Source organism: Microcaecilia unicolor, chromosome 1, assembly GCF_901765095.1.
Source record: "Microcaecilia unicolor chromosome 1, aMicUni1.1, whole genome shotgun sequence".
In the NCBI taxonomy this organism is placed as follows: domain Eukaryota; kingdom Metazoa; phylum Chordata; class Amphibia; order Gymnophiona; family Siphonopidae; genus Microcaecilia; species Microcaecilia unicolor.
Genome location: NC_044031.1, coordinates 654,669,102 through 654,686,052, shown reverse-complemented (window position 1 = coordinate 654,686,052; position 16,951 = coordinate 654,669,102). Strand labels below are relative to the sequence as shown.

Genomic DNA, 16,951 nt, shown 5'->3' with positions numbered 1-16,951 from the left:
TAATCACATGGAGGAACTGACCACTTTATTCAGTAGTTTTGCTTTCCTTTGATTCTCTGTCTTCTCTTTATTTCTTTCTCACTGCAGGTTATTTCTGTGCAGTTAACAAGCTGCTTCAACTTCATAACTGCAGATTGGACTCACTTCTTAACTTTCAGAATATTTATTCACAATAACACTTGGATAAACATAGAACTTACTGTAAGTGGAAATCAGGGATAGTCAATGGGAATCCCCCATAATGCACCACTCAGGACCTGTAGCATTAAAGGTTATGTATTAAACTTAAATTTTGCACAAGTTGATTAGCAGAACCACTAGATGGTGGTATAATGCAAAATATGCAAAATGTAAGTGGAGACTAGAGAAGTAGAAGCCATAGAGGGTATTCGCTACCTCCCCTCTGATATTAATATAGCTTCTGAAATGTCCTGTTAACCTGCATCTTTAAATGTCCATGGGAAGTGCAGATGGGACTTGCTGTATTGTATCCTAGATGAAGTGATACATCCCTGACAACAAGCAGTTGTATATATTGAACGACCCTTACCTGCTCTCTGACAAGGGCCAGTTACAACAGATCCCGAATCATCTATTTATTAATCATCTATTTTGTGAGTGATCTTGAGAACTTCATCTATCCTAGGATGAATAGACTGGACCTTCCCTCTGGTTTGACAGACAGATTCTGACTTTTCTGGTTCATTTATCAAAGTTTTGAGCAGCATTTTGTACACGTGGAGGATTCTGCTTTAACAGGGGATGTGAGACAATTTCACCCTCCTCAGCTTACTCAAATAACAACACACTCATTTAATAAAACAAATAAATTTATTTGGTACAAACAAGGCCGCAGCTTTGTTTTAATGGTGAAAACAATGGAATCCGAGCAATAATGTACAAGAAATATATACCAGGAATATACCAAAATTTGGGCATCCAGCCACAGCAAGGAGCCCATAATATAATTAAACCACCTTACCCCATCACAGCAACAGGGGCAAGGGTCAGGCCGAGCTGGCAAACATGGATCAAACATTGACCACCCAGTCAATGTCAGGCCCCCTCCCTTCAAAAGGACCTCCTTTGAAGGTGCTCCTAGCTTGGTTTTCTGCCCCCCGCCCAAAGTTGCAACATCTAGCCTAATCCAACAGCATGCCAGGATGGGTGGGATGGGTAGCTGGATGCCTCCGAGGGGCAGGAAGAAACCTGCCCCCTGGACAAGGCCGCCAAGAGGGGGGGCAGGGGGGACAAAATTCCCTGGGCCTCCAAGGGGGGCCCGGTGCCACAGTCCCCAATCTCACCCACCCTCGGCCCAGCCCCTGCCCCCGAGGTCGCCACGCCACAGTCCCCACCCGCCCCCCCTCCGTCCACCACCAGGCCTGGCCCCCTGCATTAAAATCATCACAGCACCTCACCTCTCATCTCCGTGACTGAAAGTGCAGCAGCAGCAGATCGGATTCGCCTCCCTTCGGGCTGTCCCTCCCTGTGTCCTGCCCTCGTCTGATGTAACTTCTGCAAGGGCGGCCCAAAGGGAGACGAATCTGACCTGCAGGGCTTTCAGTCATGGAGTGAGGTAACAGGTGAGGCACTGTGATGATTTCAATGCAGAGGGTCTGGCCCGGTGGCGGACAGAGGGGGCCGTTGGGGACTGCGGCACGGCGGCCCGGGGGGGTGGTGAAGATGATGACCTTGGGGGCGGGATCAGGGCCCCGGGGCAGCCTTGCACAGGGCCCGGCCCAGTCTCTCGGCGGCCCTGGAGGCTATGCCCCTTTTATGGCCTCCCCTCCACTCCTCCCAGCTGCTTAAGGGAAGGCACTCGATTGGGTGAGCCTTCCCACCAAGCAGCAGTTTCATAAACCTTGCCCCTCCCCCCCCCCCCCCCCCCCCCCCCCCCCCCCCCGATTGGAGGGTCCGAAACTGCGCAGGCCGGCCACCTCCTCCAATTGGGTTCTTCGCAGTAGTGTTCCCTGTCCTTTGGCCTGGGTGAGCAAGACTTCACCCAAAGCCCGCCATGATCACCCACGCTGACTTTGGGTGAAGCTCACCCCCCTGTTAAAGGCAGGCTGGGGACAAGCCCTTCACCCTTAGCACATCTTGGAAGGATCGTTTTAGGATTTGGAGTTCATCACTTGGTATTCTATTGTTTATTGTGTATCACCACGTGCCCTGCCTTGTTGTTTGGTGAATTAATCATACTTTTTATGTTTTCCAAACAGAATTTTGGAAAGAATTATATAAAATTAATTGATGTCCATTTCAGAGGCACCAGTAGTGAGCCACTGAATATTGTGAGCCTGAAGGCCAAAGAAGGGGTTTTGCCCTTCCAGAAAGAGATATTAAAGGCACAAAAGTGAGATTCTTTAAGCAGTGTGTCTGGGGTGGAAATCTTAAAAGATTTGTGTTCTTTTGCTTTCTAAATGAAAGAAGCAGCACACAAAAATATTTAGCTTTCTTTGGTGCCTCTTAAAGGATAAAGAAAAGATATAGCCAAAGCTTTTCAGCAGGATGAAACTAACCACCCAGACTCTCTGTAGAATGAATGATTGTTGTTTTTTTTCCAAAACCTAACTCCACTCAGTCACTATCACCTGCATTGTATAAATCGCGACTTCAGTCATATTCTGAATTTGCACACACACCTCAATTAATCAACAAGCCCATCAGTGCCAATAAATTGCCAATTAACAAGCAATTATTGACAATAATTCACTTTAATTAGAATTCATGCACACAACTATCTAAGCATATTCTATAACGTGATGTGTGTACATTCTATGTTGCATAGTTGAAAAGGGAGCGTGGCCATGGACACAGAATGAGTGAGTCATGGGCGTTTCTAAAATCTATGTGCGTTGTTACAGAATACACCCGGTCTGTGCCTAATTTAGGCATCGGTATTTACACCAAGTTTTACTTGGCATAACTGCCTGCAACTAAAATTAGTCACGCACACAGGCGTTCAGCATATTCTATAAACCACTTGGAAATGTAGGCGTATTCTATAAAGTACGCCTAAATTTAGGTGTATAGAATACACCTAGGCACATTTCATTTCAACACCATTTTTGTAGGCGTGATATATACAATCTAGTCCACTACAGATAGTGCTGGATAGCAGTGGCGTACCTAGGTTGGCTGCCACCCAGGGTGGGTCACCACTGTGCCCCCCCTCTTGGCGCATCACCCATTTCCCCCTCTTTCAAAGTGCATCATCCTCACCACCTGGGAGTGCATGGAGCAGTTGCATGGCTCTGAAACAGGAAGTAACGTCAGAGGATGCAGGAAACCGGCGGAGCTCACAGCTGCACAACTGCTGTGCACCCCCTTGCTGCCTGCACCTGGGGCAGTTCGCCCCCACCATTCCACCCTCGGTACGCTAGAGCTGGAGAAATACAGTGATTACCAACCAGCGCATTCAATATCAGCAGTTCCAGGTATTATAGGCTAGATTTTATAATGGTGCCAAAATTCGGTGCTGAAAAAAGCGCTATCCCATAAGCCGCTCTTAAAGTTAGGCATGGTATATAGAATAGCGCTTACACCTGGGAATCATGTCTAACTTTAGGTGCGGCCATTTGCACCTACTGAAACGTGGTACAAATGTACACACGTACATTAGGCACATGTCCCCGTTATTCTATAACAATGTGTGTTAATTTTAGGAAGGCCCCCATTATGCCCGTGGCACTCCCATTTCCGCACCCTCTTTTTCAGATCACATGTACTTTTTAGGTGCGGATGCCATACCTAAATTTACACATGTACATGTTAATTTAATCTAATTAGTGCCAATAATTGCTTGTTAAAAAGCCAATTGACACTAATTAGCTAGTTATTCAATTAATTTGCACACACAAGTTTTGGTGACTTTTACAGAATTAGGGGTATATGTTTACGCCTTCTTATGAATATTGACATTTCTAAGTTTCTCATCCTTCATCTCTGGAATTGGGCAAATAATCTCCTAGGGGCCCTTTCACTAAGCCACGTAAGCGCCAACGCGCGCACAACACATGCCAATTCTGAGTTACCGCATTGGCACATGTCCGCTATGCGCATCTGAAAAATATTTCTTATTTTTCGGTGCGCGTCAGCTACGCACGTCAAGTGGCATTTGACACGCACGTAGGTCATTACCGCCAGGTTACCGCGTGAGACTTTACCATTAGGTCAATGGTTGGCAGTAAGGTCTCAGACCCAAAATGGACACGTAGCAATTTTAATTTTGCCGCACGTCCATTTCCGGCAAAAATTTTAAAAAGGCATTTTTTTACAGGTATGCTAAAAAATGATTGTGTGCGTGCCCGAAACACGCGTCTACACTACCGCAGGTCATTTTTCAGTGCAACTTAGTAAAAGGACCCCCTAAGTGCCTTACATGATTTTGTTAGCTTCTCTTTCAGTTTTGTACTGTTATATGTAAATTATGGATGTGGGACAGGGATGTGTGTTTGATGGTCATTTGGAATTATTTTTAACAGTGGATGGTTAGAGTGTATCTTTTTATCTGTTTTAAAATAGTTATAGGCAAATTATATAAATATACATTAAACTAATCTATGGCCAGATTAGAAGATTCTGTCTTTTACTCTCAGTCCCTTCAATCTTTGCTGCCCTGTGTATTTCTCTTATCCTCCAAACTATTTCCCCTCTGATCCCATCTTCAGCCAGCATCTTACTGCTCTCCTTAATGCAGTGGGGGGAGGAAGAGGGAGAGAAAGAGGAGGAGAATGCAATGATAAGGTGTGAATACAAGGGGTGGAAAAGTACAGTGGGAGAGAGAAAGAAGAATGAGAATATTTGAAACACATATATAAACCCCTTCATAACACTCCACATACACAGCCTATCTCCAAACAAATGAACACCCCAACCCTCCCCCCCTCCAGACAGACTGCACTCCAGAAGATACTCTCACTTAACACCCACACAGGAATACCTTGAATCACACACTCCCCTCCCCTGCCCTCCCCAACCACCATCCCATCCCACAACCCCCCCCCCCCCCCCCCCCCCCCCCCCCATCTCTCCCCAACATTTCTCATACACACATTCCTGCCAGATATCCCCAAGGACATATAGAGAGGCATTTTCGAAAGAAACATCTAAGTCAGAATTTGGACAAAGACATCCAAATTCTGAGGCGGGGAGAGGGTCATTTTCGATAAAGATGGACCTCCATCTTTTGTATTCGAAAATACCATGGTCGTCCTTGGATTTTGACGTTTTGCGATTTGGATGTCTTTGATTTTTTGACCATTTTCGAAACAAAGACGTCCAAGTCTAAAACGTCCAAAGTCAAGCCATTTGTATGTGGGAGGAGCCAGCATTTTTAGTAGACTGGTCCCCCTGACATGCCAGGACAGTAGTCAGGCACCCTAGGGGGCACTGCAGTGGACTTCATAAAATGTTCCCAGGTACACAGCTCCCTTACCTTGTGTGCTGAGCCCCCCCCAAAACCCACTACCCCCAACTGTACACCTCTAGCATAGCCCTTACAGGTGAAGGGGGCACCTATATGTGGGTACAGTGGGTTTCGGAGGGCTCACAGTTTCCTGCACAAGTGTAACAGGTAGTGGGGGAATGGGCCTGGGTCCACCTGTCTGAAGTGCACTGCACCTATCCAGGGACCTGCATGCTGCTGTCATGGACCTGAGTGTGACATCTGAGGCTGGCATAGAGGCTGCCAAGTAATGTTTTTGAACACACTTTTTGGGGGTGGGAGTGGGTTAGTGACCACTGGGGGAGTAAGGGAAGGTCATCCTTAATTCCCTCCAATGGTCATCTGGTCATTTGGGGCATCTTTTTGTGCCTTATTCGTCATAAAAACAGGTCTAGCTCAAAACGTCTAAGTTTTAGTGCTGGTCGTTTTTGCTTTGTTCCATTATGGTTCAAAGATGTCCAAGTCTTAGGAACGCCCAAGTCCCACCTTGAACATGCCTCCGATACACCCCCTTGAGATTTGGACTTCCTTCCAACGGACTTATGAGAAAGACGTCCAAAATGCTGTTTCGATTATACCGATTTGGACGTTTCTGTGAGATGAACGTCCAAATGTCGATTTATGTCGCTTTTTGGACATCCATCTCTTTCGAAAATGAGCCTAACTACACTATACTTACTCACTATAGACACAGTATTCACAGATACACAAAATTCACATACACCATCGGTCACAATATCCAGACCCCATATATGTCATAATCCTTTGAAGACACCTCTGTCCGAACCATACATGCCTCAAGGACTGGCGGCTTTCCCTCATGAACTGGCTTAAAAGCTACACTTTCTCTTTTTAAAATAGTAGCACCAGCAGCTTCACACTGGTTAAGGTGGAGCCCATCCTTCCGAAAAGGTCCCTTCTCTTCCCCAAATATTGCCTAGTTCCTAACAAATCTAATCTCTTGCTCCTTGCAGCATCCTCTCATCCAGGCACTGATACTCGAGCTCTGCCTACCTCTGGGGTCCTGGGTGTAGAATGAGAAGCATTTCTGAGACCACTAGCCTGGAGTTTCTGGATTTCAACTTTCTACCTAATCTCCCTCCTGCACCTCCCTACGTCATTAGCACCCACATGATGACACCCAGATTCCCCCAGCAGTGTCTTCAGCCCTATCCAAATGATGTCTGAGGTCTGCCAACTTCACACTAGTGGGCTGATGCTCAGAACTCAGTGCTATGTGGAACAACGCCCCATCAATACCACGGGAATACAGAAAAATAGCTCCCCAATGATCAACTGTAATAAAATGCAAATGATATATGTGTTGTGCGCAATGCATGCACCAGGCAAACCCGGAAGCAAAGCGCACATTAGCTAGGTTCTTCTGCGCCTTTAAATATAAGCTTTTCACATTTTTTTCACCTGAAAAGCAATATTTAATTGCAGAAAATAGACACCAATGAGTGTGCTTCCACTTTTGGGTTTGCTCTGGTCGCATACATTCGTTTCTCACTACCACCACTTAGAGGCTTCCATGTGACTTCCTTCAGCTTTCATATTAAATAAAAACCAGCAGCTTTTAAAGAAAAAAATTATGGGAAATCCTCTCTTCAAACACCCCAATGTGTTCTACAAGCTGGTGTTAGGTTTTCAGCAGAAATCACCTCTGGCGCTGGTGTTAGGTTTTAAGCATTCACCCGTAGGTGAGCCTCAGGCCCACCAACCACCCAGCTATCTATATTTCTGCTGGAATGTCCCCTACTCTTGTATTATTTGAAAGGATAAACATCTGTCTCCTCTGAACGAGGAGACTTATTTTGGTAGGTTCTTTTAAATTACACTTTTCTTGAATAAACTTTGTTGAGAGTGGATTGTTTTTCTGCATTTTGGAGCTGGAGTGTGTGGGTGGCTGCAGTAAATGCAAAAACTAACTTGCTGAGCAAAATGCAGCTCAGAGGAAGCAGAGAAATGGTCTGCTGAGCCCGGAAACCACTGGAGATTAAGCAGAAAAATGTAAAACTGCCAAAAAACACCTGTGGAGGAGGGTGGGGGCTGCAGCCATCAGTCTAAAATGAAAAACTAGCCTAAACTCTCCCTCCTGGAACTGGGTAACTTGGAAGATCCTGCTACAGCCACATGGGAGGAAGAAGAGACTACAGCCACCAAGCTAACCAGAGCCACATGGAAAGAAGGGAGACCGGTGTCACCAGACTAACTAAAGTCACATAGAAGCAGTGGTGTGCTGGAGCAGGCTCTCACAGGCTCGTAAGAGCTGGTTGTTAAGTTTTTAAGAATTTTGGGAGCCGGTTGTTAAAGTAGGGCCCTCCATGGCTACTTTAACAACTGGCTCCCAAAATGTGGGCTTGGGCCCCCTGCTGAATTATCTTTTACTTTGCTGGTGGGGATGCTGAGCCCTGCCAGCCAAGTAAATAGACTACTGCTGCTCCCCGCTCCTTGTTTCCAGCCCTGGGCAGCAGGCCGGGACCTCACGAGCATGTGAGAGAAGTTCCAGCATGCTGCTCAGAGCAAGACATTGGGAGTGGTGGCAGTCCATTTATTGGCTGCCAGCAAAGGCATGCCTAGCGTGCCCGCATGAAGGGAGGGAGGAGAGAGAGGCAAGTGTTGCCCCCCCCCCCCCCGGCCCTTCCAGCTGCAGAGCTGGCTACGTCCGGAGAAAGAGCCTGTTGTTAAAAATTTACCAGCACACCCCTGCATAGAAGGGAGAGAGACTGGAACCACCAAGTGAAAATAATGAGTGGAGTGGAACGGGTAGATGTGACTCTAGGACTAGGGGGTACGCAATAAAGCTACAAAGTAGTAATTTTAAAACAAATCATAGAAAATATTTCTTCACTCAATGTGTAATTAAGCTCTGGAATTCGTTGCCAGAGAATGTGGTAAAAGCAGTTAGCTTAGCAGGGTTTTAAAAAAGGTTTGGATATCTTCCTAAAAGAAAAGTCCATAAGCCATTGTTAAGATGGAATTGGGAAAACCAATTGTTTATTTCTAGGATAAGCAGCATAAAATGTATTGTACTGTTTTGGGATCTTGCCAGGTACTAGTAACCTGGATTGGCCACTGTTCGAAACAGGATACTGGGCTTGATGGACCTTCAGTCTGTCCCAGAATGGCAACACTTATGTTCTTATTTCTAGCTAACTAGAGTCACGTGGGAGGGTGGGGTAGTGCAGGATACAGACCATCTAGTGTCCCATGACCAGGGGAAAGAGGACTACAATCACATGGGCAAGGAAAGAGGACACCAGCCAAAGAGCTACCTACTGTCACATGGACAGGAAATACTGCAGCCACCTCTCTCCATATACCCTGAGGTGAACTGCAGTCACCTGGCTACATATTGTTAAATGATAAGGGTGGGGTGGAGGTTCTGCAGCCACTGAGATACCTACTGTCATTCTTCGGATGTTTACAAAAAGTTGGCTTGACTCTTCCAACCACAGCCTCCCCATTCCCGTGCAAAATTGGTGGTTGGAACAAGACAGAAATTGTGTTTACAAGGGGTGGGGGAGGGGGAGCGAAAGTTTTTGGATAAGAGAATAGCATCCCTCCTTTCACAAGACTTAAAGCTGCTTCTTCAGTGGTTGCCCCATAAGCTCTAAATACCATTATTTTAGTTTGTAACTGACTTTAGATTTTCTTTGGTTTGTTTTATTCTGTTTTTTCTCCCCTTTTATGTTGAGTACATTGCCTTGAACAGTCAGTGACAGGGCAGCTGGGTTTTATTTCTTTATTTATAATAAAGAAATACAATTATTTATCCAGATATGTGTGCTTTTCTTCTGCCTCTCCAGTAGGGGAATGCAGTGGGAACAGAGTGCTGCTTGCCAGGCTGGAGCAGAGTCTGGGCTGGTGGGGGAGCAATAACAGAGGGATGCTGTGTCTACCTCCCCAGTCCTTTTCCACATTTAGCTTTCTCTGGGCTGCTTTCCCCTCCTCCCTTGCCCGCTTTCTCTTTTTAACTCTCAGGTGCGCCCTGCAAAGCCCAATTTCATTCCCTCACCAGCAGGCCAGCCTGGTAGGTGTAACTGGAGGAGGCCAAGACCCAGCCTGGGTATTTTTACTCAGACAGACAGAGCAACCCAGGTGTAGCTGCAGTCAAAAGCCACAAACAGTCAGATTGTGGTGAAAAGAAAAGAAAGAGATGGGGGGGCTGGGGGAGGGGGAACTTAGTGGGAACTGAGAGGACAGGACTGGAGGCCTAGAAAGAGACAGACCGGACAGGGGAGATACAGAGGGAGGCCCATGCGTGACCGACTGATTTTTATTTAAACTATTTATAGCCCCCATGATCCCAATGTACGCCATGTTTTGCTACAAGACAAGCAAAATAAAATACAAAAGTTTGCAATATTCTCATACAGTCCATAAGCGTCTGTTAACCTCATTGGAGGAAAATCAAATCAATCTATTCGTCAAAACCTTGATGGAACAAAACAGTTTTCAGTTATTTTTCGAACAAATCAATGTTCTTCATTGTTCTCAGACTCAGTGGTACCTTCCATAACTTAGGACCAATCACCTTAAAAATTGTAGAACAATGAGAGAGAGGCAGAGCCAGACAGGTCACAGAGAGACCGGCAAAAAGGAGGAAAGATGAGACAAGCATACAGAAACAGAAAATACAGAGACTGGGAAAGGGTACCGAGGAGTAGAAGAGGCACACTATACTATGCTATAACAGGGTTTGTGAGACTGATCACCCTCCTTTCAAACCACAATAAACAAGACAGGATAATTAACAATAACAACATTTACTTGAAATACTTGGCTGCAGCTTAGCATATTGGTGGAAACTTGTCGTACCCAAACAAAGAATAAGTACAACAATGGACCTCCCGCAATACCTAGCTAGGGGGCCAACACAGTAACCCTACAAATTATCCTTGACTCCGTCATGCCAGCTGGAGCAAGGTACAGGCCTAGACCTCTAGTCCTGTAGAACCATAGACCTAATCATAGGAGCCAACTTTTCAAAATTTTTAGGGTTGCTAAGCCCAGTGGAAATAACCCCTCCCTGGACACATACAAGGAATTTTCTCAATATTGGGGGTGCTCAAGCACCCACAGAGTCAGCTCCTATGGACCTAATGTTGACCACCGGGTGAAAAGGTGTACTTCAAAGGACCTCCCTTTGAAGCTGCCATTAGCTCGGGTACACCCCCATCCCAAAAGCTCTGACAGAACCAACTCTGCCACAAGACAGGGACAGCAGGCAGAAAAACAGGATGCCTCTCTGAGGAACAAGATCAGCCCTACTCCACGGAGGTCCCGCCTTAAATAACCTCACCTGCAGTTCCTCCCCCACTAAGGCACAGGAAGGATCTGATAGGCAGATCCTTCCCACCACAGCTCAACTTAATGTTGCCAGCCAATCCTGGTTAGGATTGTCTGCAACCTACCCTGCTGACCAGCATCCCTGCACCTATTATGCGCCCTTTGACCTGGCCTGGACAAGCAAAACTTTACCCGAAGCCCACCATGGCTGACCACGCTGGGGTCGGAGTGAAGCTCACACCCCCCACTATACTCAGGCTCCGGACAAGTCGGTTGCCCTTTGTCTTTTAATTTATTATTCTCTGTTATCCAAGTTGGACCTCATTTTGGATTTAATGGTCCTCAATAATCCAGATTAAATTAGATTAGATTAGATTACATATTGAAGAGAGATAAGGAGAGGGAGGCAGAGAATAAGCATGAAGGCACTGAGAGGGAGGAAGTGAGAAATAATAAGAGGTATTGAGAGACATACATAAAGGCAAACAGATATGGGGAAGGGGGCACAGGAAGTGAAAGAGAAGATTGAGACCGCAGCAGAACCCAACAGATCTTATCAAATAAAGGAGGAAGAGGAAGTCAAACCTTCCCCTCCCCACCACTCTCTCTCTCTCTGAGATTCAGAGCAGTTTCCCCAGTCTCATGCTATCCTGTGTAGACAGAGCCCCGAAGAGATGTCGGGACCTCTCAGCCTCACCCTCCTCCTGCTACTGCTCCCGGGTGAGTGTCTTGGAAATAGGGAGATGACAGGGACCAGAGATACTGAACCCCACTTCTGCTCCTGTATTATGTGACTGCCCCAATCCTCTCCTTTTTCCCTCCCAGCAACTCTGCCCTCAGGAGTAGACCCTGCTCTTCTCCCTTCTCTCACATCTGTCTCTCCCTTGTTTTGTCTTTTCCTCAGACAGTGCTTGTCTCGGTTACTGAGGGGGTTGTTCCTGGGTGTCCTGTTTCCCTCTTTTCTCGGTGCTTATCTCGGGGTATTGATGGTGTTTCTCCCCTTTTTTCTCTCCTCTTGCAGCCGGACATCCCCAGGTGACAGTCATTGTGTCCCAAGTCCCGACCCCCATCGCCAGCATTAGAGCAGGGGAAACGCTGAGCATGAACTGCTCTGTGAATCAAAATGACTACAACATCTTCTGGTACCAACAGCTGCCGGGGAAGGGGCAGAACGGGACTGAGCTGAGACCCCTTGCAACCTTCTATTATTTCAACCAGGAAAAACAGGAGGGAGAGGAGTTGGCACCACGGGTCCAGGCCCAGAGGCTCACAGACAAGACAGGCCAGGCTGTGAAGCTGGAACTGACCAATGTGACAGAGGAGGATGAAGGGCTTTACCTGTGTGCAGCAAGAGACACTGTGCCGGGGCTCCACTGCTCCCTTGTACACTAACCTCACACACGTTCTCTCTCTCACACACACACACACACTCACACACACACACATAGACAGTAAGACACCCACATACACAAAGGTAAGGGCTAGTACTAGACATGATGGGGCTCAGGGCAAATGTTAGGGAGGGGGCCCCACTGCTTGCTTGTAGATTGTCCCTCTTTCAACCTCAGGCAGCTTTGGGGCCCCCATTTACATGAGGCCCAGGGCAGTTGCCCTGTTTGCCCACCCCTAAAGCTGGCCCTGACAAAGGTGACACACAGAAGTGAATATTAATAGTAGCAAGTAGGGAAAGCATGCAGAGCAGGCCTCATAGAATTCTTTCTGTTCGTTTTTATCTGTGTATGCACATGTGTGTTTGTATCTGTGTTGCCTAAGTGTGGTTGTATATCTGGGTTGTCTCTGATCTGGTGAAGAGAGGGGAAGGGTTTCAATGAAACATTTCACAAACATTTCATTAATTGGAAAGAATAATAAAATTGAAATCAAGGGACTCATGTTTATCTATGCAATTCATTTGCAGTGTGTCCAAATCACAAGGGAGCATATTGAGGGTGGGTTAAGGGTTTTCCTAGCACTTGGACGTTTCATAGCTATAATGGAACAAAACGAAAACCTCTAGGGCTAAAACTTAAACATTTTGATCTAGGCCTCTTTTTAGAATGAATAATGCACAAAACGTTGCCCAAAATAACCACTAGAGGGAATCAGTGTTGATCGCTCCTTACTCCCCTAGTGGTCACTTACCCCCTTCCACCCCCTAAAGATGTGAATAAAAATAGCACTTACCAGCCTCTATGAGAGCTTCAGCTGTTATAGCCTGCTGTATTAGAGCAACAATCAGGTCCCTGGAGTAGTGTAGTGGTTGGTGCAGTCCACTATGGAGAAGGGGACTCATACCCATAATCCACTCTACCTGTCACACTTCCAGTGGAAACTGTGAGCCCTCCAAAATGCACCAAAAACCTACTGTACCCACATATAGCTGGCCCTTCACTCATAAGGACTACTGTAATGGTGTTCAGTTGGGAGCGGTGGGCTTTGGAGGGCTCAGCTGACAAGATAAGGGAGCAACAGTGAGATGTGTACCTGGGAGCTTTTATATTACGTCCACAGCAGTGCCCCCTAGGGTGCCCTATGTAAGATTACTGGCTCCTCCTACATCCCAATAGCTTGATTTTGTGCATTTTGCACTTGAATTTTTTTTTTTTTTAATGGACCATAAAGATAAACACACAGAGCACAAAAATATGTAGCATGTGGCTATTTTCAAAAAATAAAAAAGATAGATGTTTTGCTGTTTCGACAATGGCTACATTTCCTATTGGGATTTGGGATGTTTAGCGCAAAATGTCCAAAGCCCAACTTAGACATCATATCGAAAATGCCCCTCCAAATGTGATACTATAGCTAAGCATTAGAAGGGCAGATCTAGAACTGGACACCCATTTAAACATGACTGGCATGCAAAATGCCAGTACTTTCATGGGAGGGGTAGCATAATAGTTAGTGCAGCAGGCTTTGATCCTGGTAACCTGGGGTTGATTCCCACTGCAGCCCCTTGTGACCTTGGGCAAGTCACTCAAGGGTCCTCTTACTAAGATGCGCTGAAAAATGGGCTGCACTGGTGTAGGCATGTGTTTTGGGCGCGTACAGATCCATTTTACAGCGCACCTGTAAAAAAGGCCTTTTTAAAAAAATTTTGCCGAAAATGGACGTGTGGTCTACAGTGGCAAAATAAAAATTGGCGCACGGCCATTTTGGATCTGAGACCTTACCGCTACCCATTGACTTAGCAGTAAGGTGTATTGCGTAAACCGTGCAGTAATTGTTTACATGTGTAGAATGACAATTACCAACCAGTTTCTGCCGCGTGCCGGAAAATAAAAATTATTTTCCTGCATGCATAGCGGACACGCGTCAAAAATAAAATTACCAACGGGCCACAAGGTAATCGGGCGGGAACTCTGAATTGACACGCATTTGGCACAAGTAGGCGCTTACGTGGCTTAGTAAAAGGGCCCCTTAACCCTCCATTGCCCCAGGTTCAAAAATTTAGATTGTGAGCCCTCTAGGGACAGAAAAAGTACCTGCATATAATATACAGTGCTATAGAAATGATTGGTAGTATTAGTAGTAGTAATGTACATTGATGTGCATTGATAGCATCAAAGTGACTAAGTGCTAGTCTGTAAGGGGAGCAGAACATGGGAGGGGGAGGGGCAGTGCTGCCATTTACAGAATGCTGTAAGTTACATATGCGCTTGCTTCATTCAGATGCCAAAGATGCACCTTAATGCACCTCTCTAACTACAGAGAGGGTGGTGGATACATGGAAGGCCTTCCCGTGGGAGGTGGTGGAGATGAAAACGGTAATGGAATTCAAACATGCGTGGGATAAACACAAAGGAATCCTGTTTAGAAGGAATGGATCCACAGAATTTTAGTGGAGATTGGGGGGCGACACTGGTAATTGGGAAGCAAAACCAGTGCTGGGCAGACTTCTACGGTCTACGCTCTGATCATAACTGAGTATATAGGGATGGGCTTGAGTGTAAATTTTAAGGGGCTTTGACGTTAGCTTCAGAACTTTTAGTACAAGAAGAGTGCTGGGCAGACTTATAGGGTCTGCACCCTGAGAAAGGCAAGGACAAATCAAAATCAGGTATACATATAAAGTATCACATAGCATGTAAATGAGTTTATCTTGTTGGGCAGACTGGATGGACCGTACAGGTCTTTATCTGCCGTCACTTACTATGTTACTATATTTGAAAGCCATAGTGGACTACTGTGGAGGGCGTCCCTAGGCTATTCTGTTCAGGGCATGCACTTACCGATTGACCGCTATGCTTATTCCCTGGCCTGAGCTGCATGGCAAAAGTCGGTGTAACTCATTTGCATCTGATTTTTATGTGCATCACTCGCTATTCCCACCTCGGTAATTATTATTGAGGTGGAAATAGCAAGCGGCTCTTTACGGTGACTTCTGTGCAGTGACCCCTTAGCCCTCCATTGCCTCAGGTACAAAATAAGTACCTGTATATAATATGTAAACCACTTTGACTATAACCACAGAAAGGCAGTATTTCAAATCCCATTTCCTTTCCTAAGCAGAGGATTTTCTTAGCATATTGTCCATGATGAAACCTACAGGGGTTATCCCTTTTTCCTGGATGGTGACTCCTAAGGTGAAACCTAGCATCGTTTAGCTATGCTTTGGATTATTCTTCTCTATATGCATCCCCTTACACTTTTCCAAAAAGAAGAAAACAATGTGCACTGTCTCATAATATCTCTGTCACACACACACACTAATTTTCACTACTTAGACAGCTATATAGATGTTGGAAGCTGCCAAATTGGCTAATCAGAAAAGCTGAATCAGATATTTTCAGTCAATGTGGTCAAGATGGAGTGCAAATTTGTAAATGCCATCTTGATACTGACCCACTAGAGCTGCCTATCCCTCCCAGGCCGCTCTGCTTCTCCTACCTTCCTGTAGAGTTTTTGTAAAGCTGTAACTTGCTGTGGTTATACAGGGAGCCACAATGATAGAGACAGAGGAAGCACCTTTACAGAAACAGTGCAGGGGAGAACACACAAAGCAAGATCCCTAGTGATAGGAAGAAAAGAGATTATAACCCCCCTTTACATGCATATAAATATATGAACCAGTGGGAGATGAATTGGAGAAAACACAAGAGGCTCCAAAGTTTCATTTCAGAGATACTGTATTGTTCTTATTATTTAAAAAAAAAAACCTGTTATAGCATCCACTGATAACAGGATCACTACCCCTAGGTACAAACGGATGATGTGTCACTGAGAAAATCAGAGGGCAAAACCAGGGATGTTTGTTAGTGGAAACAATTCTCTGCCCAGTTCAGCTATAAGCAATTCAGGAAAACATTACACAATAAAATGTTGTGACCCCACATGACTGTACTTAACTCACTGCTGCATAGGGGTGACATGTTTCTCATGTATGAGGCATAAACTGGGTTGGGGGGGGACCTTCCCCCGTCCCCTTAATGGATTTTTTTTTAAGAAACAGGACTAGGGGGATTGACTCTAATCCATTGTTAAGGTTTTACATAAGAAGTTTTAAGAAAGGAAAGGGGGGAGGCAGAGACAAAGAGGAGAAAGAAGAGAAAAGGGTCCTGGTCTTTGAACTGCTCCTTGGTTTACAGCAGGTGGATCTATTGGAAAGTTTGTGGGTCAGTATCAGAGAGGCACTGGATGGAAAGCCTGGGAGGAGGTACCTGAGCAGTTAGGAGGGAGAGAGACCAGAGTGCTTGAACTACAGTGGAAGAACAGGTGTTTTTGACAGAGCTCATGTCACTGTGTTCAATACAGCAACCACAGTGTTACAGCCAGTGCCAAGAATGCACGAGTGCAGAGCACAGGGAAGGACAGGCACTCTGCAGTTTGAGCCCAGCTCAGGCAGGGCGGAGGCATTTCTGAACCTCAAGGACACTCCCACCTATACCTCGGACCCGGGTGACATCCGGAAGCTGAGGTGAAGTGCCCGCTCAGGAAAACTGGTAGGCAGCAGAGTGCTCTGAGGTTTCTGTGACGTGATGCCATGTGTTGCTCACACTGTGCCCCTGCTTACTTCTCCACCGGAACCCGACTGATCGTCACAGGTGAGACTCTGTGTGCTGTGTGTGTAGCAACCAGTTCAGCAGGGAGATCTTGCAGTGCCATAAATCCAGACCCAAATACAATCAAAGCTTCAGACTTGACTCCAGTAATTCTCAAAGGGTAAAGTGTGATAGAGAGCCATCCTGGTGAGGGAGAAGGAGAGATTCA

The 16,951-nt window shown here is 46.0% G+C and overlaps 1 gene segment (V, D, J or C); it reads left to right on the top strand.

Annotated features, from left to right (window-relative positions):
* Positions 1-12,982, top strand: part of LOC115456968 — a 63,825-nt gene extending 50,843 nt beyond the window's left edge. The window contains 2 exon segments of the V gene segment in view: positions 11,366-11,461; positions 11,763-12,982. Coding sequence covers positions 11,416-11,461; positions 11,763-12,133 — 417 coding nt within the window.
* The last annotated feature ends 3,969 nt before the right edge of the window (positions 12,983-16,951 follow it).